The sequence below is a fragment of the Pipra filicauda genome, unplaced genomic scaffold (genome assembly GCF_003945595.2).
Source record: "Pipra filicauda isolate LSUMZ 115617 unplaced genomic scaffold, ASM394559v2 scaffold340_size778089_pilon, whole genome shotgun sequence".
Taxonomy (NCBI): domain Eukaryota; kingdom Metazoa; phylum Chordata; class Aves; order Passeriformes; family Pipridae; genus Pipra; species Pipra filicauda.
This window is the reverse complement of record NW_024104466.1, coordinates 105,778-133,425: the sequence shown is the minus strand read 5'-3', so window position 1 is coordinate 133,425 and position 27,648 is coordinate 105,778. Positions and strand designations below refer to the sequence as shown.

The following is a 27,648-nucleotide window of genomic DNA, read 5'->3' as shown; positions in this document are numbered from 1 at the left end:
CCTCTTAAAATAGTACCGGTGTTTTCTTTGTGAAAGGTGGCATGAAAATTTACTTACACTGTTTCGAATACTGGTTCTGGTCAGTGAAGCTGTGTCTCTGTCTCTCATCTACCATTGCCTCTCAACCTGACCACGCTATTCAGTTACCTCTCTTGGCTTCCCCATTTCTACTGGGGTAAGTGCTAACTCCTTGGGACTGCTTTCAATACTGCCTCATCCTTGTTGCTTCTCTTATCAGTATCCACTGCTGGCTTACCTTTTCCCATCAGTGACACCAGTCTTGCAACTAAAGGTGTCTTCTGTCCTGGCTCTTGCAATGTTTTCCGTGTACGAAATGGTGAAAGCTTTCAGAAGCTAATATTCTTCTAGCTCCCAGCAATACTTTGTGATTATTAATTTATTCCATGACACTGGCAAGAAGCTGCTGCACCATTTGCCCATCTGTTTCCTTTAGGAGGGAATAGCTCATTTGTATGTGGGGACAAGCAAATGCTAAAAGGGAGGAAGAGCAAAGGAACTCTTGTAAAAGAAAAGAAAAAAGATTTATGGGTTCAGTTGTGGGGAAAGGAAGAGAATAGGTGAAAGGCGCTTTTAACTGAAAACAGAGAGCAAGTAAATCCACAACACCCACCTTAACTTAATAAGACACTTGTTTCTCAGCACCCAGATAATTTTTCTTCCCTCCCTTTTTATCTGTAGATGGGACTGTGTCACCCTCTGTGTTTAAAGTGCACCTAGTGGGCAGTGTTCATAAAATCTCAGCCAATACTAGGTCATTTGCACTGCTGTTTCTGCTGCAAATGAAGGGCATTTTGAACCAGGAAGCGACTAGCTCCAAGGTACTGCAAGGAACCAGGGTTGTCCATGAAAGGCACAGCTATCTCTGGGCAGGCACTGAGTACCCTCTGCTCTCGAGGGCAAGGTAGCTTCAGAGTTGGTAGGAGTGAGTGGAATTGGGGAAGTGGCTAGGAAATTCACAGTAAACCTGAAGGAAGGGTTGTATGCCCCTCGATCATTTTGTTTTGAACCAGACACACCAGATATGCAAAACCAGAAGAGCCCCATTGTGCCAACATTAATCCTTTAGCCTCCATGAAAAAAAAAATCGATACTTACAGCTTTGGCCTCTCACAAACAGGCTGCTCCCCCTCCGATTACCAAATTTACTGTGCCACATCTTTAGCTGATGTAAAGTATAAGTCAATTTAGTTATGTGTATCTTTGCCAATTTACACAACTTGGAGACCGAACTTGGTGGAGTGGACGTTTTGCTCAGGGAAAGCTCTTTGAAGCTGACCTCAAGCTGCTGCTATGGCATCTAAGCGAGCAGGGGAAGGAAGTAAGAAAAATCTTAACAAAATGGGGGTTTTGGAGTGTTTGAGGACTGCAGAATATATCTATCTAGCCATGATGGAACTACGCTGTGCACCTAAACTGGGATTTAAAATATGAGAGTGAAACAAGACTGTTTTTCCTTTTTGCCAGTACTGTGATTTGACATTTATTCAGGTGAGTCACATAAAACAGAGGGACATAACACAAATCAAGATAGCCTGGTGATTCTCTGGAAGGGACTTTGAACACACTGATTGCATTACAGCATGCTTAAGAATTTGTCTGAGATGTTTTGATAGATTTTTCTTCTCCCCCCCCCCCGCACTTGTTGTAAGACTGAGATGCATGTCCCTGAGGACAGCACTTTGTTTTGCTTAGATTAACTGTGTTGTGAACTTTTTGTCTCTCCTCTGTACCCGCTGAACTCCATGAAGAAATTCCTAGTGGATTCAGTGGTGCAGTATTTGGGTCTGAGAGGCTTGGGTGGGGCTGCTTACAGATAGCACCTGAGGTCACTGAATTTGTATTTGCTGTATGAATCTTAAGAGCCCTTTGTGTAAGCTTTTCCCTTCCCTTCCCCTCCCCTCCCTTCCCCTCCCCTCCCCTCATCAGTGTTTCTTGTGCAGATGAGAACTTTGTAGTGATCCATACCAGAAGAGGAAAGCCCTTGAAAGCAGTGAAAAGGGATATTATGTATAACCTGTGCAACAAAATGTTTGAAGGGTATTCAGAAAGAGATTTATTTTCCTTGATCACAGATTTTAGGGGCACAATTTGATTCCTGAGGCTGGGTAGAGAGTTGAGACACTGCTGCCACACATTCCCTACCTGGCCATGCATGACAGAAGAGAAGGAGAAGATAGGAAAGGGTGTGGTATTAAGTAGTTTTATAAAAGAAAAATAAAAGTAATTTATATAGCACAGATTCAGTTTACACAAACAAGAGTGCAACTGAATCCGTAGGGATTCAGCAGAGACATGGCTATGGGGACAATTATTTAGTTTAAAGAACAAGAGCTTAATTATTTAATCTAAAAAATATGTTCTTAATGTTTTCATTACAGTCACGTCACCCCTGGGCCAGACTCTCAATGGAAAGATTCACAATAAATGTGCAAGAAATCCAGAGAACAATTTCTGTTGGCTTCAACAAATTTCATCAGTGCATTTCACATTACTAAGCACACAAAGTCCATGATTAATTACAGTATTTTGAGTTGAAAATAATTTTGGAATAATTTGTACTGCTAACATATCCAAAGAAAAGAATATGACGGTCTTTTATTTATATAAGTGTAGAGCTAGAACAAAGGATTTTGTGACCATTCTTGTGTTAAATATGTAAAATCAGTGTCAACTTAATCACAAAGCCCCCCCAGCTGCTCCAGTGGGACAGCCTCTGTAATCAAGGGTAGTGGGATCAGTCCCATATATCTCTTGTTGGTAATTAAATTTTTAATTTTTCTATAGATGTTTTTTAGAGAAAATGATAGATTATGTGAGTTAGTCAATTCAAAACACTGTTTTTGCTTTCCAAACAGGGCACACTACTGGACCAAGCCTAAATAATGACAAACTATATAAGTTTGCTTACTCAGCTGAAGTGTATGTTGATCGCGTGAAAGCATCACTGCAAAAAAGTGCAGGATATCGGATTTCTTCTGATGTGGATGTCAACCTCTTATGGAGAAATCCTGACAATGATGATGACCAGTTGATCAAAATTATGGTAATTAATGCCATCAGACAACTTAAAACATGCACAATCTTACCTGCATTGATCTAGCTGCTAATGTAGCATCAGAGAACTAACTTTCAGAACATAAGCTAAATCTTTTCTCTAGTCTGATCAACTAAACCCAGCTTCTTTGATAAACTGATTCCTATAGAGTGAGATATCACAAGTATGTACCTAACATCATAAGCCAGAACTTCAGAGTATCTCCTATATTTTGAAATTGCTTCATACAGCTTCTATAGCTTCAAACAACTGGTGTGCAAGCACATACGCAAGGGGCGACAGGTTGTCTGAAGTTTTCAGTTCTAGCTACAAATCATGACATTTGCTAAATACAAATTGGGTTTGGTACTTAGCTTTACGGTGAGTTTTTCTGCCACTTATTTCCCCAGTGGAGAAAACTGGTTTCTTTTGTAAACATAGACATAGACACAGACATGGAGGAATAATGATCAGAACCAGAAATGAAGAAATAAAAAATATTTATTATGTGACTTAGTCTATCCAGCCTACCCCAGGCCAATGCTAGACTGCTCTCTACCTGAATTTTCTCTGCTTTTACTTTACTAGATAAAAGATGTTCAGGTTGAAAATGTGAATGAACGTCCAGCTGCTAAAAACATCTTCAAAGGAAAAAGCACAGAGAAGATCCTCGGGAAAGAATATCTGGAAGCTTTACAGAGGCCCATAGTGCTTGAGCTAGTCCGTGGAAAAGTAAGACCCTTTATTTTAAAATTCAATCACTCAGGAAACCCGAGACAAATCTTTTCTTAGGGACTTGGAGAATTTACCAATTCACTATCCTCTCAGTGTTTTTAATAAGCCATCATGTTCTATCTTTCTATATGGAATACAATAGTTTAGAAGAGACTGTAACTTACCTGTACAAGGGGACCTTCTAGCCCAAGCCTATTGTGCATTGAGAACACCAGACAGTGTGAAAGTATAGAGAAGATTGGCCACAAATATAGAGGTACACGTGGATTTATGCACTGCTGCTGTGTAAGATTTGTGCTGTTGACTTCAGTGAAGCCAGGACTGTGTCCAAGGTCTGAAGGCAGTAAAGGAGATACAGTTCGTAATGATGGATGTTATACCAAGTCTGTGAGGAACAGTGTTAATCACTTTAAACCCTTATCAAATATTTAGCATGATTGCTTTTTCCAGGTCTCTATATTGCTTATTTATACTTCTGTCTCACCTGCAGTTTCAATGGTCTTAAGTTAATGAGCTTGATGCTGAAAGACCTACAGACTTACATGTTTTTCCCCCACTGGGAAACTCTCTCCAAAAATCAGAAGAGAAGGGTCAAGGAGTGGATGTATCAGCATGTGCCTGGGTTTTATAACCTGCCTTGAGAGAGCACCAAAGCACTGTCCCATGGCAGGAGCACCAATGTCCATTTGCAGCTTTGAGAGTCACAGTTCTGCTGAGAAGGGGATCCAAGTACATCCGTCTCACCCTCTTTTTTCCTGCAGAGCTGCTCATGTGTCCCCTTGCACTCAGCTTACTGTTCTGACCAGGGAGTGCCAAGGCTTGAGCCACGGCTGCTCCTGCCTCCTGTCCATGGTCCTCCCTCCAGTTGCTTTGTTGCATTAGGCCAAGAGCCCCACTCTCCCCTCTGCAGCTCGAGCAATGCTCAGCAGTGGGGGCATGGGCAGAGGGGCTGTGAGAAAGGAGGAAGGTTGAAGGTCACATTCCCTTTTCTCTTCTGCGGAGCGGAGTGAGGGCTGTGACACTCTATCCCAGCAGGATCTTTACCTCCTGCTGTAAATAGGCACTGAGCACATACCCTGGCCGCCAGCTCAGCCTGCTGAATTGCAGCTGCTATCAGACCTGCTCAGTAACTTTCAGACTCAGCCTTGTCATCAGTTTTACACAACATAAAAGGAAACAGGGTGGCACTGGCTTTGAACTGTACACATCCTTAAATGAGAACAGAGGTATCAGAAGAGTACAGTCAGAATGTGTCTGCTCCTAATACATTATGCACTTTCACATGCCCAGGCTGAGATGTAGTATTAAAAACTTGGGTTTTTTCTCAGGTAGTAGGGTCCGGACACTCCTTTTATAATTTCTTTGTGGTGTCATACTTTCACCCCTGGCACAGTGGTTTTGCTTTCCAGGGTTGCCCCGAGATAACACACTGATTGTACTTACAGTTCCTGAAGAAAAGTGCACTTTTAACGCACCTTGAATGCAAAGTGGAAGTGCAAAGTCTTGTTACCAGAGGAGAGGCTCAAGCACAACAGTTGATCCATGAAGTGCAAAGGTTCTGATACATTTGACACGTAGTTTAAGTCATTCTATCTGTGATTTATCTATGATTCATTCTGGGTTTTTGTAACCAGTGATTAAAGTGCAAGAGGTATTATGCCTCTATGGGGAGAGATTGTCTGAAGATTGTGTAGAAAAATTAGTTGCTTGTGAAATTATGTGCAACGTCCCATTTCCCTTCTAAATTCTACTTACAGGAGGAAAGATGCTCACTCCACTGAAACTGTAGTTAGGTTTAGCTGAAGACCAAAACATCCTTATACTGTTCTTATCAGGCCCTGCAGCCCCTGTAGTTTGCTTAAATAAGGGAAATAGATCCCAATTCAGCTTCCTAATCAGAAAAAAGTAAAGATAGACCTAGAGCAGATCCTCACTATTCCTTTCTCATTTAACTAGATTTGTTATACACTTTTGAATGCTTTTTTATATACTTTTTTTTTTTTTATTCCTACAGGTCAAAACCTTTTACTCGTATCAAAATGAACCTGCTTTTACTCAAAACATCAAGAGAGGTCTGGCTAGCCTTTTCCAGCTACAGCTGCACTCTGGTTCTACCCGTGAGGTATGGTACTGTATCAGGCAAGATGATTATCATCAGAGAAACAGGCAGAGTCTGATCTGCTCTGGAAGGCAGACCTATGGCTCCTGCTGAAGAAGTTCACTTCAGAAGGAGTGAACTGTGGCAGAAATCTGCCTTTTGATCACGTTTGAGGTTGGGGACATTGGTGACACAAGTCAAATTGCTGCAAGTAATGTAAAGAAGTGGTGAAATCCATTTGATTTAAAATGCCTTTATTGATTTAGCTGAATTTGGTAATAAACCAACTTAAACCACATCACTATAAAAGAGATTATACTGATGTTTAAAGTTGGTTGATTACTAAATTTAATTCAGTGGATGAGGCCACTTTAAATCAGAGTATCCACACAAAATTAGCAGTGGTTTACCTGCATCCATTTCAGTTGTGTTCCACTGTTAAATTTCTACAACTGTCCACTTAAGCAAAACTGGAATTTAACTCAAATTTCTGAGTATAGTGTAAGCTGCCAGGTGCTTCCTACATTTTTTTTTTAAACAAACATTGTTACTTTTCTTCTCAGCCATCTATTGAATAGTACCCCTGCCAATCCAAAGGAGGTAGTTAGAAACACGGATATCCTTAAAACTGGTATATTAACCCAAAGAGTGCAGCATCTCAGGTACAGAATTCCAGCAGTGGAGAAAAAGCTTCATCTTTGGAAGGTGCTCTGGGGTCCCAAATTAAAATTCAAGAAACTGTGCCAATATAACTCTTTTTTTCAAGGTGGATGTTTCTGGGAAATGCAATACTACTTATCATGTGCGACAAGATCAAGTGACTAAAATAAAAGACCTGGACTCCTGTGAAATAACAAAGCAAGGATTTACCAGCCACAACCCGGTATGATTTCTTTAACAAAATAAAATCTATTCTTCCTATTTAAAATATATTTCCAGCAGCTATTACTCAACTTTTCAAAAATCCTTCATGCATTAGAGAAAGCAAATTCTACATGTAAATTTTCTACATGTAGTTTTACTAGCCTGAGCTTCATATGTAGTTTCTCTGGGGAGAACAGGGAATGGATTCTCCTCTTGTATAAACCACCTTGACTCAGCTGGCATTGAATACAGCATACTAATTTGCATAGTTTTTTAATCTCATTATAACATATTTTAATTTCTATACAGATTTACAGCACTTTCGTCCTGGCTGTACTGAAGTTTTAAATGATGTGAGACTTCTTTTTTTTTTTTGAAGGAAAATCCTAGATACAGACACAGTCATAGTGATAACAGTAACCTTTTCCACACCTGCTGTAAATTCCAGGCAAGATGATGATCCCTGAATGGAGCCTGGTCAAGCTTCCCTAATGCATAGGTGTAATACAGGAGATGTGCCTCAGAGATAACTGAAGCCCTACTATGGCCCTAATGGTCCTCCACTACTAGTAAAGGTCTTTCTAAGTAGTTACTACTAAGGACGCACGCTGAAGACAATGGGATTCTCCACATCAGAAACTGACTTTTTGCAGCTCAGAGAAGTACAAAAGCACCACACACTCTCTTAATAATTGGCCTTAACACTATGACTGAATTCCCGATTTTCACGCTTACTGCAAAGACTTCATCTTGTTTACAAAACAGGTCAAGCAAGGTATCTGACTTTGCTTCCTGAGTGTGAACACGACAATCTCGTTTACAAGACATTTCTCTGGAAAAGCTTCTCATCTTATTTAAAGAGTATTTTAAATTAAATATAGTACTGGGCATTTTCTCAATTGCCACCTGCTCCATAACTTCCTCCCATGCTCCCTCTGTTTTATCCCATAGTATGTACTGAATTTGAAACACATGGTGCAGAAGTGCGTGGCTTCTTATTGCAGAGGGTCTTCTTGAGAACCTGGTTTATAGGCTTAGCTTGAGATGTCAGCCCACATGCACCTTCCTCATATGACCCTATTTCATTACAAGTCTTGCCCTGATTTGGAACTCTGAGCTTTTTTCCTATTTTGTTGCTTATTGAATAGCCCTCTTTCTGTTCTATTTTTTTGTTATTTTCAGATCTTAGATGTCAGTAAAAAAGTCACATCTGCCACAATCTATGTGCTGGAAGACAGTTTCATAAAATCCATTAAGGCAGAAGAAAATTATGTCTTCCTTCTGAATTTCCGACGAAAAACAGGTGCCAAAATAGTTTCAAAGTAAGTTGGGCAATTTGACTGTCATTGACAGGACTAGTGGTTCAAGTCAGGTTATATGTGTATGTCTTATAGAATCGGGATCTAAGGCTGTAAACTCTCCAGGTAAGGAGTTAGGTGTCTTTTGTATCCATATGGTGCCTAGTTCAACTTTGATTAAGGGTTCTGTCATGCTACAAACAATAAATAATGGCATTCATAAAAAATTACCTGAAAACAATGGAATTATCCAAAACATTTTAAGCTCCCCATTAGTGCTATAGGTATTCTGTTCCTGTGTCTTCTCATTTCTTAAGAAATACTTCTGATGGATCTCCATTTCTAGTATGTGAAAGTATAGAAAACAAAATCTACTGCATAGAAAGGAAATACCAGTGAAACTAGATCAGTGTTAGACTCCAGACTCCAAAGCACTGCAAGTTTGTAGATACTCATGCAAGGTAAACGATTCGGGCATCTCAGTAGTATTAGATATTAAAAGAAAAAAAAAAAAGAACATTCAAAATCTCACTTTCCAGAACTTCGTAAGAATAAATATATGAAACATTTCAGAATGCATATGGTTACTGAGTGTTGTTTATCAGGAGCTATAAATCCATGCTTTAGAGAGTCCCTTATTTCAATATTTTATTCCACATAACTCTAGTGGTAATTCTGCTGGTATAAGATATTTCTGTTACCTTAAAAAACCCATAGGCTAGCCATGTTCTGAACATTTTAAAAGAAGACTTCAATAAGCCTTCAATATTTTTTGCCTGTGGAGGGTTTTTTTTGTTTTTTCTTGCTGTGATTTCTGCATTTCTGCACTACTTGTTGAGCTCTAATGGTGTCTTCACTGTATGGATACCCAGGCAGAGACTGGAACTGAAGTCAGTACAGGCTGGCCCTGGACTGATCGCTGGGAAACAAGTCGCTGGTGTGATCAAGACCTTGGACTCCAGCTATGTCGCCGTCCCACTAGAAGCGGAGCCAGTGAAATCCGAATGCAAGAAGTGTCCTTCAGTAAGTAAACACAGGTTCATTGGACGTCAGGTCAGTTGGCTGAGCAGAACAAGTGCGAGAAGAAGTTTCTTTCCAAGCAGCCCACTAGGAGAGGTGCAACGCAGCAATATAAAACACTCCCTGGAGTGGGGAGTACAGAAGTGATGCAATTGAGTGCTCCACTCTACAAGAGTGTTTTAAGATTTACCACTGAAAGTACCAATGTTTTTGCTCTCCTTCAAAGATTGAGTGCAATACTTCTCAAGACCACTAGAAAATACAACACCCTTTTGGTTTTAACTCACTTTTGCCGACCATAAGTTGGCAGAGGCTTATTTCCTCTGGGTAATGGAGTGGGAAATGACTTTTAAGACGGTTGGCTGGTGTTTATAAATAATTCTGCTATGGAGGAGCTGAACTGTTCCTAAAAATTAAAGTTCATTAGCCATTCCTTAGGCAGGCTAAACATTTGTTGATAGTATATTAAGCTTCTTCTTATTGCCTGACCCTCAGGAATTCTTTTACTTAATAGACTCTATAGGTATTTTATAAGTATAAAATGGGGCTCTGGTATTCTTGGGAAGTCCAATACTGTTCTCATTTTTCCCTGGGAAAAAAATTTCCTTGGTTTTTTGTATTTAAGATATTTGAAGACTACTGGGTACTGTAAGTGCATCATAAACTAATGTAAGTTACTACAGTGACTGTTAGCAAACAGTATTCCAGCTATTACCATTGTGGAATAAATTTAGCAGTGAATGTGAACATTAATGTAAAGATCATTAATCTCTGTTTTTTATAAACAAAATACAGCTTCTACGCAGCACACATAATTTTAATTCTCTAAAGATACTTCTTATGAGCACAAATACTTTCCTATATTGGAATTTGTGCTTATTATTTGGAAGCAGCATTACACTATAATAACTTATCTTGTTTAGTGCTTGTTGAACCACAAAGGAGACGAAAAAAATATGTTTGGGGAAGTGATACAGAAATGATGCTGCTTGTGTGCTGGAGCAGTTCTGAGCAGGGAACATCAAGGGATCTTAAACAGAGTAGGGACAGGTGTTTTCTCCCTGACTCTGCCCATTGGGGTTTGTGTGGACCAATTTGTCACTTGCAACTGAGTTTGTCATAACAGTTAAAATTTCCAGACCAAGATAACAAACATGGAGTATAATTCCAGTGCACTGCCTGGGGACTGAGCTAAGTCATTATAAACTTAGTGGCACGATGAGAATGAACTCCTGCTTTCTCACTGTATTTTTCAGTAACTGCTATGAAAAGATGTGGTCTATAAACAGAACACTGTATCCAAAGCAGCAACATAACATATGGTACTTATATATCATAGTATACATTAATGCCCTGCTGACATGCTGTGCCTTGGAGTTTTCACTTTCAAAGCCCTTTTTAAATCATAACAGCTCTCTCTATCTTTATGAATTTGGTATAATAACCACTACTATCCTCATTTCATAGATGTCAGCACTAGCTTCTCTGAGGTTATGGCAGTTGTTTACATTTAAATTCAGGCCTAGATTTCTGTGTTTAGACACCAGAAAGCATGTTCTTTGCAGAAGAGCTCATGCATCTTACACTTTTTTATGCTCATGGTTCCTACAAGAATAGATTCTTGCCCCTTTTGAAACTGAGGTGAATTTGTTCTGTCTCGCGCAGCCAGCCTTTGTGGGTTGGTAAACAGCTGTCAGGCACTGACATTCAAAACCAGCTCTTCAGTTTAGAACCTCTTGGTTTGGCTGGAGTTTTCTTAGGGTGCCCCCAAGACTTCTGGTCTGATCTTCCTGTTAGGGAAGCTTTACTAAGCTTGCTAAGTTGCCATGTGGAAGTGCGTGCATCTTGTGCCTGACTCTTTGGGTTATTCAATCCAAACTGCCTGACATTCACATCAGGAGAATGAGAGCCCCTGCAAAAGCCAATTTTGAACGATGTTTTTAATGCCATGGTCACTGCAGGAGATGGAAGCTGCTCCTTGTAGCAGTTGAATGGTTAGAGCACCCTACAAAGAGGAAGACTTGGTCTCCACTCTCTTTTGCTTGAGATTGCTTCAGCTTTCATCTCCCACCTTGCTCTTCTCCAGGGTGTGGGCTAAACTGGCTAAGAGCAGTCCACACAGCTAGGCTTTGCACAGGAGAAAATATGAGATTAATGAGGTTAGAGATTTTTGCTGGACTATGGTGCAATTTCAACAGGGGGAATAGAAAGTGCCCCATATGATTACTCAATTTCAGCTTATAATAGCAACACTGACCTTGGTGCTAAGCACTAATCACCACTTGAGGCTAAAAGACCCATCTGTGCCTCAGAACATGAGCTCCTCCCAGCTGGTCATTAATTCTCAGGAAATATCCGATGTCTCAATCATTGTTGCCTAATTATTGTTTGTTACAGTCGATAGAAGTTGCACTCTGTACTGATGAATGATACTTCTAATTGCCAGCAGGTTCAAGTGCTATTGCCCAATACAAAATCCACAAAGAAGGGAAGTATTTTAGTAAAGTTCAAATGGGTGCTAGCATTATTTCCCACTCGGGAAAACGGCAGTAAACACTGCTGCAAAGAACAGCTGAGTTTTCACCAAGGAATGTTCTCGATAATTTGAGATAACAGAGGCAAAGGCAAGTGTGAGAGGAAAGGTCAAAATACCAGCACCAGTTTCTTGTGGGAGTGTATCTCTGGAAGGACAGATATGGGTGCTTTGGTACCATGTTGGCTCATTCGGGTAAAACATGTGATGTGGGAATAAATACAGCAGCAACGTATGAAGAAGCCAATACCTGTTCTAATACCATATTACCTGTCTTTTTGTACAATATCTATAAATCCATCTGTATGCAGGTTTATGAATGAAAAATGGGAATTACTTATTGAACATTTACTCCTGTCCTACACTAACCACTTAAAAATTACCATCTCCTTAGAAAATATGATTAATTTGTGAATTGGGGATTTTGCACCTCCCACTTAAAAAATAATTATGTAGGAGAAAATGGGAACAGAAAGAAAACAGCAGATTCACCAGAAAGCACAGTAAATTTGCAAGAGAAGAGAATTCACTTTATTCCATTTACCGTATAAATAAACTCATTTTGTTCCAAAATAGATTGCAGGGAAATACTGAAGTGTTAGAAAAGAGACAACTATAGAACTGTTTCAAAGATATTTGTTCTGGGATATCATAAATTAAGTAATACTTAGCTAAAAGATCATCAGTCTATTGGATTTCAGCTAATTGGAGCAATAGGTGGCCCACATACCTGCATTTTCTAAGTCTGATTTTGAGAATTGAAGCTACAATCTGAGAGACTTGACATAATGTGAATTGGTTTGCAGCTTTCTGAACACTGGAAGAGCATCAGAGAACATATGCATCCTGAAAAACTTTCCAAAGCTGAAGCTGCAAAAAGCTTTTTGTCCTTCATTAAGAGCATCAGAAAAGCTACGAAAGAGGAGATACTGCAAGTTGTTAGAAGTGAAAATAAAGAACTTCTGTAAGTTATCATGAACGAGCTTTCAAAAGGTTTAAGTTACTTGAAACTGCAGAAGGGCAAATTACATGCAAAGGGATTGAGTTCTACTGGTGATGTCCTAGCAATGCAAACCCAGTGGTCAGTACTGACTACAGGAAAAGGATTTTTTTTAAAGCAGCTGTGTTTATTCTCGTAGTATAATATATTTTCAGCACACCATTCAGCCAACAGGATCATATCTACAGTGCAAGGCTTACATGGTTTGTAGTTTAGCCAAAGGTTCTTATCCCACCTGCTTGTCCTGAAACATTCTATAACTTGTTCTTGACTTGCCCATTTGTTTCCTTCAATCAGAAATAGAGCAAAAAGGGAAAGGTTCATGCCTGGATATTGTCCTAATATTAGAGTTTGATTGTATACAGTATGCGCACCAAGACTTGAGACTTGAAAAGGATTTCTGAGTCATATGGTCAGGCTCTTTCAAACAAATTATAGCAGTTGTTAGCAGTAGAGATAAACCTGAGAGTAACTCAGGTAGCATAGAAGCCTTTTCTTTACATGCCATTGGGCGTGCAGTACTAAACCACTTTTCTACATTTACAAACTTGTCCTGTAAACTTTAATACCTTTGGGATAGTTTAGTTTTTTAATACTTATTTTGGTCCCCTATTTGCAGAAATTCAAATATTACCAATGGATATGATTAATTTCTGGAGTTCATGAAGCAATTGAGGGACACATTTTTTTCCAACAAGACTAAAAGATTCTTTTACTTGCAATGAAGAGATCTTTCAGTACATTAGCTTCTTTCTTTCAGTATGCAGAAAAGTCTTTTTGGTATTGTCTAGCTGGTTACAATGATAAGTTCATTTAATTACCACTTCTTTATAGTCCACAGGTTGTGGATGCCGTAACCTCTGCTCAGACACCAGAATCACTGGAGGCCATGCTGGAATTTCTTGACTTTAAGGACGCAAGCACTTCTGTCCTGCAGGAACGATTCCTGTATGCCTGTGGATTCGCTTCTCACCCCAGTGAAACGCTCCTGAAATCTTTAACTGTAAGTCAAGGGACAAAATAAATACAACAGAGTTAATATTCTTAAGCTTCATTCCAGTCAAAGGGAAAGGGAAGTAGAAATGACTGTTGCTGTTTCCACTTTTCCTTTCCTTATGCCTTCCAGGGTTTCCTTCAAGTGTGCCAGTAACATAAGAGCCTGCAGACAACAAACATTTGTAGGTCCAGGATGAAATTTTGTAAAATGTTATCAATATCTACTGCTTGGAAAAGAAACATAATACTGAATGTTCGGAAAACAATTTGAGCGTTGTTTGATTGTTGCCTTATCACAGTCCTGTGACCATTTAAATACTCTCTTCTTTTTTTTTTTTTTTTAACATAGCTCCAAAATGAATATACTATTTGAGACACTGAATGTAACACAAGGGGAAAATGGCAGTCAGTTATTATATGTAGTGATAGAGCTGTGCTCTGCTAAGCCTGAGCCCAGGCCATTGTGGTAACCACTGCCTTTGCACTGCACTAATGCTTGCAGGAAATGAGAGAGTATATTCAACACACTACAGACTGTGGTTCATCATATTTAGACCAAGAGACTAACGGCATTGCTTTTGCGTAACAGGATAAGTTCAAGGGTGATATCGCAAATGAAGAAATCAGAGAAACTCTGGTCATTGTCATGGGAGCACTCATCAGGAAGCTGTGTGACAGAGGAGGCTGCAAGCTCCCAGTGAGTATCTACTGTGCACTGCTGGCTAAATTCTGGTCTGCAACACACGTGAATGATCCCTGCTGACATTACTGGGAGAGCATGAGAGACATGGGAATCATTCTCTCCTCTCATATTATAAAATAAGCTCATAAACTCCTATGTTTGATAGAGAGAGGAATACTTTTTTAAATAATGACATCTACTTTGTCAGATTTAGGCTTTAATCTGGTCTCTTCCCATTTCTTTTGATTTCTCTAGTTGTCCTTTGTCTGACAGAACTTTTTTCTCACTGCCTAGTCTGTCAGCAGAAGCAGTACTTGTGCTCCCTTGTCCAAAAGCTTTGCATGTCATCAGAGAAACACTGGCAAACTCAAGGTCTATTTAATGTTTGCAATCACCTTAGCTAATTTCACCTCTGTGAAGAAAATTCATTGGTTCAAATACTCAACTGTATACCAAACATGCATAGAACAACCCAGGAGGAAGACCCTCGAGCATGGACTGAATAGATGTTGATGTTAGAGGATGAAGATGATCAGATAAGGCATTGCTGCCTGCTGGATCTGTGCTATTGAGGACTGCAGCACACTGCCAAAAACACACAGAGCACCTGAACAGGCCCTAGGAATACCTTTTAATTTCCCTTGTTAACTGCCAAGCACTCTTATAACATATTTTGAGGCACTAAAGAACACTTCCCTTGTCTTTTTTTGTGGGGAGATGCTGGCCCCACAAGGAAGACCTGTGAAGCCCCTGAATCAGGGCAGGAGCAGCTAGCAAGTGATAAAACTACCAGGTTTACCTGGACTACAGGACCACGTATCACTGTATCTACAGTCACTTTGGTTATGCTTGAAGGTTATGCTTGAAGGAAGCCATCAACATAGAGTTTACAAACGGCACCTCTGGTAACCCTGTGCAATGATACTTTCAAACAAAAACATGCTAGAACCCAGCCCAGCCCCTCATACTTCTGCAGAGGGAAAGAAATAGGTTTATGATCACCATTTAAATGTGCTGTTGATTTTCTTTAGTTTGTTGTGGAGGCCAAAAGGTTGATTCTAAATAGATTGGAGAAGGCTAAGAAAGATGACAATGTGAGGATGTACCTGCTGGCACTGAAGAATGCACTCCTTCCCGAAGCAATTCCACTGCTCCTGAAGTACGCTGAGTCAGAAGAAGGGCACATTAGCAGTCTTGCTGCCACTGCCTTGCAGAGATATGATCCTTCTTTTCTCACCAAAGAGGTAAGAAAATATCCTGCCCAAGGAAAGAAGTGCAAGAGACTGTATTAAACAGTGGGATTGAGTGCAATCTCAGTAAGTTTGCTTACTTACACCAAGCTGTGTGGTGCAGTCAACATGCTGAAGGGCAGGGATGGTCTTGTGGACATGTGCTACTCAGCCTTTGGCTCCAGAGTCCCACAGAGGTGGGGGCTGTCAAAGATGGCATGCAGTCTGCAGGGAAAACTGGGCTCCCTTGCCAAGACGGAACACTTGAGCACCTGTGCAACCCCTGTTCTTTCTTGTGCTTTCACAAAGCCAGGAAGAATACACAAAGTAAGACAAGGATAAAATAGCTGCATCTTACCCTGCAGCCTCCAAGAGTAAGAGAAGACATACAAAATAGCAGAACATAAGGTCCTGCCTCTGCTGCTTTACCCTGCATCTCATTTCATACCTACTCTGGCCACCAGGACCAAGGTTGTCAGGGTGCTGTTCTGCAATTAACATGCTGGAGGGCATTCTGTCAATGGGGCTACATGGCTTTCCGTGGACTTACCTGTCAAAAAGATATGTCACAATCTTCTCAGGGACATGAAGCCACTACAGGCACTATCTATAAAATTAAACCACAAGATTCTTTATTTTTTAAAAGTATTTCCTTAACTGTCAAGGAAATCTCTCTCTTGATCTTACCACTGCCACATTAATTTGATCTTAGTCCTGCTGCTTATTTACAGCCCCACTGTGAAAACCAGTGTGGAAGGCTGTATTTGGTCTGTGGCTTGAGAGAACATAACAGATGTCCCACTTGTCCTTGTGGTCACTGAGCTATACATGTCTCGTACATTCCAAAAGGACCATGAAAAACAGGGTGCTGAAAATATATCCTTATGTATTAGCCTTAGCTATGGAGCTAACTTAAGCTAACTTAAGCTGATATTATAAACGAGATTCCAACCTGTACTTTGCCCAGTCATCTGTATGAGCATTGAGTGAATAATGTGTTTCCTGACCAGGTGAAGGAAACAATGAACAGGATATACCACCAGAATCGCAAAGTCCATGAAAAGACAGTGCGAACCACTGCAGCTGCTATCATCTTAAACAGTAACCCATCCTACATGGAAGTGAAAAACATCCTGCTCTCCATTGGTGAACTGCCTATGGAAATGAACAAGTACATGCTCTCCATGATCCAAGACATAATTCACTTTGAAATGCCTTCAAGGTACATTAAGTTCAGTATAAGTAAATACAGCCCTTCCTTACTTCTTTGCAGAGACCCAAAGAACACACAGATTCTAATGAATTACTAAAATCTGAGGAAAGTATAAAAGGATGCCTGATTTTCATATCAGTTTTAGGTATTGTTAATTCAGAATAAATTTAATTGGCATTCTTTTAATACTCACATTTTCACAGGTACAAATAAGAATTAGGCATCTGGCTTGCTTGTGAAAAATGTCATCTGTTGGTCTTAACTCTCTCAGTGGATCACTTGTTTTTATATTTTAAGAACCAGTGAACTTTAAAAAAATTTTTAAACATCTCAACATGAGAAGGAAAATAATCAAAATCTCTCTTCTTTTCAAAATCATTATTTTTCAAGCAAGAACTTTGCTTGCCTTTCTTCCTATGACTGCAGGGAGTACCTGAAATTGGAAAAGAGACTCTGGGTTAGGGCAGATTTTTAGTTGGAAAAGGTAATGGTTTGAAGACCCTCTTTCATACTGGGAAATTCACCCTCTCTGAAATTTGATGTTTCTACAGAAAAATAATATATTTGGTACTGTGAAATTTTTGTATCTCAGTGGTTTTGATTGTTTGTTCTGATTGTTCTGTTTGTTCTGATTGTTTTGATTGTTTGTTCTACAGCAAAACAGTTCGAAAAGTTCTGAAGGACATGCGTACTCATAACTATGACCGCTTCTCCAAGATGGGCTCTTCCTCTGCCTATTCTGGCTATATTACACGTATGTAACCATGAAATTGCCTTTTGACCCTGGTTGTATTCCCAAACATTTGATTAATCCACTAGTTTAGTCACAGGTACCTTCTTTCTTTTTTAATTAAGGTGGTCCTGATATATCATCCACATACAGCCTTGACATCCTCTATTCAGGCTCTGGCATTTTAAGGAGAAGTAACATGAACATCCATATTTTTGATAGAAATGCTGAACTTCATGCCAGCCAGGTAACTGCCACACTGTATATAAAAACTAAGCCAGTATGTGGTCCTTTTCTTACAGCTTCTAAATCAATTCAGCTAATACCTAAGACCATAAGGTTTGCTGCACTGGGCAGAGAGCAAGCCAACAATGGGAAAAACCCCACAGTGTTTGCCCTGAACAAAAAGTCAAGTGTTTTGTTCTGGATCAAATTCTGTGTCTGTTTAAAGCCTATGCTGTTTATTTGATGTAATCAGTAAAAGCTTTGTTAGTTTGTAAAATTAAGTCCTATTTCTAGTATGTCATAGAATGGAAAAACAAGGAGTAGATCAAATGTACAAATCAAACAGATTTTAATGATATGCCTGTGTTTTAGATTTCTCTTAAAGTTGGCAAGAACTTTCAATATTATAATGCTATTAAATCTATGCAGGACAAAAATTGTGCAGTGGGACATCTCTGGGTTTTCCTCCACGCTGTCCAAAGAAAATAGGCATATGATTGAAGGGAAATTTGTTTGAAAGAAAAGTAGTCTCAGGATTGTGATCTGCGTGTGGGTAAATCCTGCCTGCACCTAACAACATGCCATGAAATTATTTTATTTTCTGTTTTTCTTGCTGCTCAACCTCGTTCCATGAAGTCTTCACCTCATACTTTTTCATCTGCAGCTACACAAATTAGAGTTAGGCTCTTAGACATTAAGAAAATATGTAGGGTTGTTAATAGTTTGAGTCAGGTAGAATTTTTTTCATTTATTCTGTATCATTGTTGCATTGTAGGTGGTGCTCGAAGCTCAGGGTCTGGAGTCCATAATAGCTGCAACTCCTGATGAAGGCGAGGAAAACCTGGACTCCTTTGCTGGCATGTCAGCCATTCTGTTCGATGTCCAGCTCAGGCCAGTTACTTTTTTCCAAGGGTATGGTGATTTAATGTCTAAAATGCTCTCAGCAACTGGAGATCCCATGAACGTGGTGAAAGGACTTATCCTGCTGACAGATTACTCACAGGTACTAAAAGTACACTATTTGCTTCTTTTTCTGTCTTTTAAGTGCAGATGCTCCCTCCCCCACACTGTTATTGTAGGACATCTTATTTTCTTCCTTTCGATGCTGATAAACCTAACCAATGTTACACAGGCTGCTCTTACTGTGGGAGCTATAGGAAAGTCATGGGTATTAAAGAACAGAATTAAATTACATTAAAAGCAATTTAGAACAAAGGTGAGAACACATATTCTAGAAAACAAAGTAACACTGAATAAAAGCAGATCCAACTGAGTTTCCTGTTGAAAACTCATATGCTATTCGCTATGACCTCCCCTCCCACAGTTTCTTGTAATACAGTATTGTCCCATGTGACCACCTAAGTTTTCCTCTTCACAAGTTGTCTGGGAACCTTATGTCCACTTAGTCAATAACTGTCAGGTCAATGAATCACTGGTACTCAAACTTTCCCAAATAACTGACATTCAAATAACAGTGCTAAGAGGTCCAAATTTCAAATATTTATTACTAAGAAAAACAAGGAAAGAAAATGAGGGTTACACAGTTTTTATGCAATTGTCACCCCAAAAGGTCTGCTAATTTTATGCTTAAATAGATTGACATACAAATATAACTGGCTACATAATGTATTATTGGAGGACAAGAATCTAGACATCTCTATCAAAGTGCAGCACTTGGTTTGATATTTTTGCTCTTCCCAACCAGGGATCTCTTTAGAACCTGTGGATTTAACAACTGTACTCAGCTTATGAAACATCTGCAGTCTCAAACTTTACTTTTTACTTTTCCCCTTTAATTTTGTCAAAAGAAAATGCCAAAAGCAGATGATGAGACAATCCACTCTGATCAAAATTACACAGAAACACCCTCTGCACATGATAGCTTTCCCCATCTGGAACCCAGCTCAGGCCCTTTATAATGATATTATAAGTCCAGAGGGCTTCCCAGGTAGGGCACAGATTGACTAACTAAGCTCATTCCAGCAATGCTTTACAGTTCACACACAGATTATGGGCAAAAACTTTGCTGTGACCTATTTAGCAAACAGACCGCAGAAGTGAGAAAGATAATCATGTCCAGTCCTGAGCACAGGAGCATTTAGAGAACTAAATATTTCCAACTGCTGTGCATGCACCAAGCTCCATACATACTCTGGCTGAATCAGTTGGCCGGGCACCCCTAGAGCTCGGTCAGCCAGCAAATTCTCCACTCTTTGCCTTTGGAGAAGCTCACAAAAGTCTGGGTCACAGGTCAACAGCACATCAGCGTGGTTTCAGGGCTTCCACATGGCCAAGTTAAGCCTCATTAGAAACACTTTCACCTGCAAATTCTCTAACAGTGTTACATCTGTACCAGAAAACACTGTCACAATGGAAGTGCAAATGGCCTAACACTGAAACTGGGGAAAAGACAGTGCAAGAGAGCCATAATTAATATAGCTTCTTGATAGTTAAGTACTACCTCCACTTTCCCTGGCCAGCATGAACAGGCCTTGCCCAGAACATAAGCCCCTTTACAAATTCATACTGTAGACAACCAAGTCAAACGTGGGTTTATCTTCTTTCAGCGAAGAAAACTAGGCATGGGAAACAGTGCTCATTCTATGATACCAAAACTCAGTGTGCCACAGCTGGCCACACTGATTTCAGAACAGGTGAAAACTAAACCAAAATGGTAGACAGCACAGATGAAATCAAACATCAAAAGGACAGCTTGGAAGTCAAGACTGGAGCTTAAAAATGGGGCAATTGAATTGTCGTAAAAGAACTAATGTAATATTTGGGTTCCAGTTTGTGCATTGGTACAGCCTGATTTTGAGAGAAATTATTTTTAAATACTAGAAAAGTTCTGCTCCCCTATTGCTGCTTATAAGGATCATTTTGCATAGAAAGATCAAAACTTTGTTGTATTCAAAGTGCTGTAAAATCTACCAAATAAGACCAATTACCCCCCAAAAATAGCTTCCTTTCATTGACCTTATAACAAGCAGTAATCACAATAGGCTCATTTAGGAAAGGTAATTTCCAAGTTAATAGTATTGCTTCTAAAGCTTACACTCCTGCCCATCATCTGTGACATATTTACTCACATGACTGCACAAACTGAAATCAGAGTGTATTTTCCAGCCATTGCTGTGTTGTTTGAGGTCTAAGAATAACTGTCCAGAAGTTATACTCTCTCTATGAAATAAACAGCTCTCATAAAACTGTTTTTGAGACTCCTAAGTCACCTGCATTAAAGTTCAGTAGTGTTAATAGTTCTCCTAGGCAACAGACCTGCCAGAAGCACAGAGAAATTAAATACTATATTAATAGGTCAGAGAAACCATTTGAAAGCTAGACCCCAGTGGAAGATAGCCAGTTCCCAAAGAAGTGCCTGTTTCAGCTGTCTCTGTGTTGCATTACAGTGCAGTACATAAAGCATGTTTTTAGTTGAAACATAGCATGTTTGATCATTTTAAACAGTAACAGACGACCAATTCTGATCTTTTGGATCACATTTTCCGCTGCAAATGAGACACAAAGCTTAAAATAGGAAGGGAAAGGAAAATACTACTCCTGAGGAGGCTGGGTCTCTGTGATTTACACCTCCCATCAGTCTGGACTGGATTTGCACATGAGGCGAAGGACAGGACTGAACTCTAAATAAGGAAATAGGTGAGCTAGTAAAACATAAGACAAGCACTCCTCAGCTTCTCTGCTGGTTTCAGTGACAAATATGACTTAATTCGAGGTAGCATTTAAGCCTTAAACTGTGCAGCCTACTTTAATGTTATTGGGTGCAATTTGACAATACATCTAAAAATATCTGCTCCTCTGGTTGTGTGTATATGTCTCTGCCAGCATGTATAGTGTTACCTCCTCACTCACTAGCTGCTATCTACCAATTCAGTCCCAATTAAAAGCAAAGTGAAATAAAGTAAAACAAGCTTTATTTCCACACCTAAACCGACCGAAAAGGGAAGTATTTTATGCTCCATTGCAGTCAGTAGAAAAATTCCCTTTGATTTCAGCAATCAAATGATTGTTATTTGAGTGAATGTAAGAAATCAGACCATCATATGACCACGCTTGCTGAGGGCGTGCTGGATTCATAAGCCATAGCCAGCCCACTGCACTCTTTAAATCTCAAGCCCACTTTAGCAGCAACTGACGGACAAATTGGTTCTGCCAAGTTGATTCGTTCAAGGAAATAATTTTAAAGATATTTAATTTACCCCAAAAGGTTAAGTAAACATGCAGAGCCACTGTAATTATCCAAGTCCTTGATTACAGCAGGAAAACTCTAATGCTCTGAATAAAAACCTTCCCCAGTGTTGCTCCTTGCTATAGGGATTAGGAAGCTAAACTGCCCGTCTCTCCTTGATTCCTCCTTAAATCTTGGAACAGCATTATTTGGAGCCACTGGACTACTGAATAGCTAAGAAGAGAAGAGAGACTTCTAAGGTGCCTGGGCACCAGTGGAGGAAATTGAGTATTCACATGTCCTACAAATGCCTGCAGCATTACAGGTGCTGAGAATACCACAGGCACAGAAACCCGGGAGGAGGGAGAAAACTAGCTGTGAGACAGGAGGAGGTGCCCTGTAAATGAGGCACATGATCAAAATAAACTCCCAAGTTAATGTTTCTTTTAAAATGGTGAGTTAATCCACTAGTTCTTAGGGAAGCAGAACAACTGTATAAAGTGAGTTAGATTGCCAAGCTGAGTGAACCTTAAAATCTTGGCTGTATGTCAAAACTTAAAAGTAATGAACTGACATAACCCTGAGCTATATTATCACTTCCGAAATGGACTTCCATGTGATGTGTTTCTAGTCCATCTGCAGAGGTTTCATGAAACCATGAGCACACTTGATGGTTGATGGAAAATGCATTAAATGCAAATTCACAATGGTGATTAAGGTGCATCAGCTTATGGATTTGGCCACCCAGCCACTGAAGACATAATTACTGTCGTGTGGTGGATTTGGAGCCACTGCACGTGGCACAGTTGGTGACAGCACTTTGCATCCTACTGCCAGTACAGGGCTGCCTTCAGGTGAGCTTAAGAAATCACACTGCACCGCATCATTGCTGGGGTTCCAGCGAGGAGTTTAATCTGATTAAGCTGGACTGCCATCAGAGCCTCCGTGAGGCTTGTGTGGTAGCTAGCTCTTGGAGACATGATATTCCTTTCAGTGATACTCCTTGCAGAAATTATGCCAGCTGGCACACAGGGGAGCAGGAAAGGATGCAAAACACCTTGCCGTAACTTCATCCCATTTTGAGGGAGTGAGGTACATCAGGATGTTTTGTCCACCCTTACAGAAAAGCCCTCTATTCCTTTCTGTTCCTGAAAAATGACAAGTGGTGTGATTGCAGTACAAAAGGGTATAAGGAAACCTCTGAGGTCTGCAGTCAGTAACCTGTGCTTTCTGATGGCTCCAGGAGATTCAGCTGCAGGCTGGGCCGACAGCCAGTGCAGAGTTCCTGGGTGGACTGGCCATTGACATCTCAGGAGGGATGGAGTTCAGCCTGTGGTACAGGGAATCCAAAACCAACGTCAAGAACCGGTGAGACACTCCCAGCATGTGCTATAGTTGTAGACAGCTCAGGCTGCTGAGACTTGGTAGTCCCAGTGAAAAAGATTTAAATATAAAAGACCTTGCAAATGAGTTAGAATTAAATAATTAAATAAATAGAATTAAATAGCTATGTGCATAGGAGAACATTTGATCTTCTTTTTTCCTTTCAACCTGGATAATACCAGTTCCCACTGATCTGATGTGAATTTATATATCTTTACCTGAAGAACAGGCTCCTTTGAGGGCAGTTTTTATATAAGTATTGTAGCACTGTTTGTAATTTAATTTCCTCTTTCTTTTTGTGTTTTGAAATAATTGTAATGCCTGAATTTATTTGTAGGGTAGCCGTGTTTATAGCTGGTAACACCGAGGTGGATTCTTTCTTTGTAAAAACTGGCATGGAAACCACTTTGGAAGTAGAAACAGCATTAGACTTCATCTCCACGGTGCAGTTTTCACAGTACCCATTTTTAGTCTGCATGCAGATGGACAGAATCGAGTCTCCATTCAGGTAAGAACTAAGAGCACATAATTTCTGAGGTGTCCTTCCAGTCAGCTGCTGAACCCGGACATTTTGGTTTTCACAGCAATAAGAGATTAACAACTGTGGCCAAATTTCATTCTAACATGACCAGGTGCAGTGTAGGCTGTTACACACACCAACCTCTCTGCTAACCCATTCTTCCCTGTCCCTCAGCCCTGAGATTCAGAGAGAACCATTTTGAAGATCACAACTTGCTCTGAATGTGCACTTTAGTAATTTTTTTAATCTGGCTTTGCAAGTGAAGTAACTGAAGTGGAAGGACACTGGTCCTCTCATGTACAATCAGTTCTGATGGTGACCTGAAACTTTGCCAGCAGTATTTCTCTGTTCCACTGTTGAGATAGAAAGTGCATAGCTATAAACTAGCTGAAGTGGAAAGTTTTCTTCATCATTTGCTGTTTACTAGTGTCAACAAAAGTACTTGGTGTGTTAAGCTCTTGCATCCATTGTGTTCTATCATATTTTATTAAGGCACCAGTTTTCCTGAAAACTAAACAACTGTGCAATAAGTTTCAAAAGATACTTTCCAGTAGCCAAAGAATAGTAATGGAATTGGGTTTAGGGGGTTTACTACTCCCTCCTGATTCCTATTTACTGAGACCTCAGGAGGGTAACATTTTTCGCAGAGCCTGTACCAGATATCAATTCAGGCTTTTCTCATCCAAAAAATGTTAAAAACCCGAAAAAAATTAAGAAACTTGAGGATCTTCAGGAAATCTTGAGAACACAGTATCTGTTATTTTGCAGATACTGAAACCCCTTCTGATTATATCTACACATTGTGGAAGTGTAATCTCATCTGTATGTAAAGTGTTTGGAACAGGGTGCAAATTTGGCATGAATTTGCCAATGCCAGACCACTGTGTTGTGTCTTTACAGGAGGCATGTGACTAAGTATGAAAGTCTGCCATCTGGCAGGCGGTACACTGCAAGGAGAGGGAAAGCAGTAATGCTGGCAGGTAACGAACACCCGCTCCATCAAGAAAACTCCAACATGTGCAGGAAGGTTTTCGGCGCAAAGTCTGATTCCTCCGGTGGCTGGTTTTGAAAGAAGAACCTGAGCTTTTGCTTTCCTCGATCCATGGCCCCCTCAATGACTTAGGCTTGTACGTACCTTACTAACGTGGAGCTTGATCTTGCACTACTGCAGTTAATGGGAAATTTGCCATTGATTTCAATGGGCCAGGATCAAGCTCTCAGTGCGTGCACAGTGTTTACATGTTAACCTATATTTAAAATTTTGTAAAAAAACCCATAAGACAAATAAAGCCCAATTTGGTAGCATTCCATGCACTTCCTTAAGGGGGGTGCTTTTTCTTTATTTTTACTTTTTTTGGTGCCAAAAGCAAAAATAATCCTTCATTTTTCTTTCTTGGGGAATACAGAAGTCCATGTTTTTGACATTCAGTAAGAACAATTATGATGTATAAAGAATGATTATTTATAAATATATTTTAAAGTATTTAGGTGTTTTAGGCCTATGACCAATGCCCATTCAAATATTCAAGTACAATTAACATCTAAATGGGACCATGAACTCCTGCTTACTCAGTATTGCCTGTTTACAAAAAAAGCAGGTTTTATTTTACATGATTTTAAAGGATTTTGCATTTTTTTTAAGCAGTCAGAGTTTGATTATTATTATTTATCTTTTGGAGTTTTTTTATTAACTGCTGTACTTAAATACAATTGATTAATGATGTGGGGTGATGTTTTCAGAAGTACTTACAGTTGCCTTAATTCTGTTCCCACTGAAATCAATGGTATCATTTCTGTAGTTGTCACCAGGAGCAGAGTTAAGCCAACATTGGTTGCTTTTCAAGGTTGCCTCCTAAAAAGTTGTGTCCCTCTGTGTAATCAAGGCAGATGTTTTTCCAAAAAATGAGCACCCACTAAGGCAATTCTGAACTATGATGAAGGAAATGTCTTGAAAGAAATACATTTTGAATGCACAGTCTAGCAAAGCCTGTGCCGAGCCAAAACATTTTCTTCTAGGTAAGTTGTATTTCAATGCAAAAAAGTAATCACTACTCACTCATACAAGTCCTCTGATTAAAATTACTTAGATGCTTCAAGTTGTGTCTTCACAGGAACTGTGAAAAAAAAGTTTTATATTTACATCAGCCTTGCAGATTAAGAAAGAATATACCTCATCCCGGCTCAGCTGATCTCTGACATGATCTATCTGATTTAATTTTTATAGGACAAGGCGGGCGAGTGCTGGTCACAAAAAAGTAAACTAAAAAGCCAGGAACAATTGTTTAAAAAAAACCAAACCAAAACCAAACGAAAAGCAGACAGGAAAAATTCACAGATTGTCACAAAAAAAAAATTATTACAAGATTAAGAAAAAAATCCAAATTCTTTTGTGTTGTAAAAAAAAAAGAGTGCAGAAATCTGCAAAAATCAAACTGTCAATGGGATGAAACAGTCTGCATGTTGTCTTTCCTGAAAATACTGATACATTTCTAGTCAAAGCATAAATAAACCAGGTAAAAATACAGTGTGACGAAGCTGTTTTCAGTCTTGTTTCTTGTCTGTTACTTTCTGGGTTGGGAAAGCCTCTCATTGGGGAAGGAACAGTGTTGACAGGGGCAAGAGGAACCATTTTACTCACTTTCACATATGAAGCAATAACATAAGTAGGACACCTACTTGTCCTGGGCTCCCTCTCTAATCAGGAGACAGAAATATCTCCCGAGAGTGCTGTAGAGCCCAAGCAGGATGCATCACATGCTGGAGGTGCCTGTCCAAGTCCTCTGCCCAGAGGAGAGGTAAGACCTAGGCACCCCTCTGCAGTGTCAATACTTACCTCAGTATCCACTCTCAAAGTCTGCACGCTGCATGTTGCAGACAGTCTTTGATACCTCCACTACTGTTTTAGGAACAAAAGGGAGACAAGCTTTTATATTTGTAATTACTAGTTGCTATTTGTGTCATATAAAACAAAAATAAGACCAGAGCTAAGTATTCACACACCTTGAAAGAGGCAGTCTTCTCCTGCAGTGATCTGACACTCTAAATATAGGAGGACAAAGAGTGGCACAAAGAAATATTCCTATTCATCACTATTTCGCTTGTAGAGAATTGAGATATCAACAAGGTGACAACCTCAACTCTGCAGCCTAATTTGCTTCAACAGTCCGCCATGCTCGCCCATGACTTTACAACCCAAAATCAGAATAAAAAGGTTCTAGATAATGCAATTTGTACCTGTAAGATCTGTGTCTGATGTCAGCAATCCCCCTGCAAGGCTTACCGCCTCTCAATTTCTTCAAATCCAAGAATCTTCTGAATGGGTGCCTGCAAAACGGGGCCCTTTGGCATATGAAAATAGTGATCACTTTTAAAAAAGCGTAACACAAAATAGTTTCCAATTGAAAAAGATAATCTGGCTACTGCCAAATATCTGGCCAACACTACCAGGTGTGCTTCTCTTTCAAGTGAAATGTTTAACATAAATCCATCATGTCTCACAGAGACGCTGATTCGTGTCTTTTGCTTTATTTATTCAAGTGCTGGCACAGCTTATTGAGGAAAATCATGTGCCCATCCTCACTACTGAAATCTGGTTTTTCAGAGTGGGACAACCAACCTGTAAGGGCAACGGTGGGGTGTCCACAGCTTTGACAACATCCCTTGAAACTTAAATCAAACAGAGCCTCTGAGACCCACATTGCTCCTTCAGAAGTGATATGTGTCTTCATGGATACCCCCTGGCATGGCAGCAAGACACTTGCTTCTGAAATTATCTGACCCTAACAGCTGGACATAATGGGGATTCCAGGAGAGGTTTAATCCAACAGCTGGGTAATGGAAGGCCATGGCTTCCTTACTTAGGCTCCATAGCTACGGAAACA

General features: G+C 39.8%; 1 protein-coding gene across 1 annotated transcript in view; it reads left to right on the top strand.

Annotated features, from left to right (window-relative positions):
* LOC113996828 (microsomal triglyceride transfer protein) overlaps positions 1-26,306 on the top strand; it is a 28,210-nt gene extending 1,904 nt beyond the window's left edge. Inside the window, exons 2-18 of the mRNA XM_027738159.2 lie at positions 2,877-3,064; positions 3,644-3,787; positions 5,805-5,912; positions 6,655-6,771; positions 7,935-8,074; positions 8,923-9,073; positions 12,410-12,567; positions 13,438-13,606; positions 14,189-14,296; positions 15,313-15,525; positions 16,521-16,732; positions 17,380-17,477; positions 17,579-17,700; positions 18,454-18,681; positions 23,108-23,232; positions 23,585-23,755; positions 24,668-26,306. Of these exons, the coding sequence (XP_027593960.1) occupies positions 2,877-3,064; positions 3,644-3,787; positions 5,805-5,912; positions 6,655-6,771; positions 7,935-8,074; positions 8,923-9,073; positions 12,410-12,567; positions 13,438-13,606; positions 14,189-14,296; positions 15,313-15,525; positions 16,521-16,732; positions 17,380-17,477; positions 17,579-17,700; positions 18,454-18,681; positions 23,108-23,232; positions 23,585-23,755; positions 24,668-24,836 (2,621 nt within the window). The 3' untranslated portion in view covers positions 24,837-26,306. The remainder of the gene's footprint in view (positions 1-2,876; positions 3,065-3,643; positions 3,788-5,804; positions 5,913-6,654; positions 6,772-7,934; positions 8,075-8,922; positions 9,074-12,409; positions 12,568-13,437; positions 13,607-14,188; positions 14,297-15,312; positions 15,526-16,520; positions 16,733-17,379; positions 17,478-17,578; positions 17,701-18,453; positions 18,682-23,107; positions 23,233-23,584; positions 23,756-24,667) is intronic.
* Positions 26,307-27,648: the final 1,342 nt, after the last annotated feature.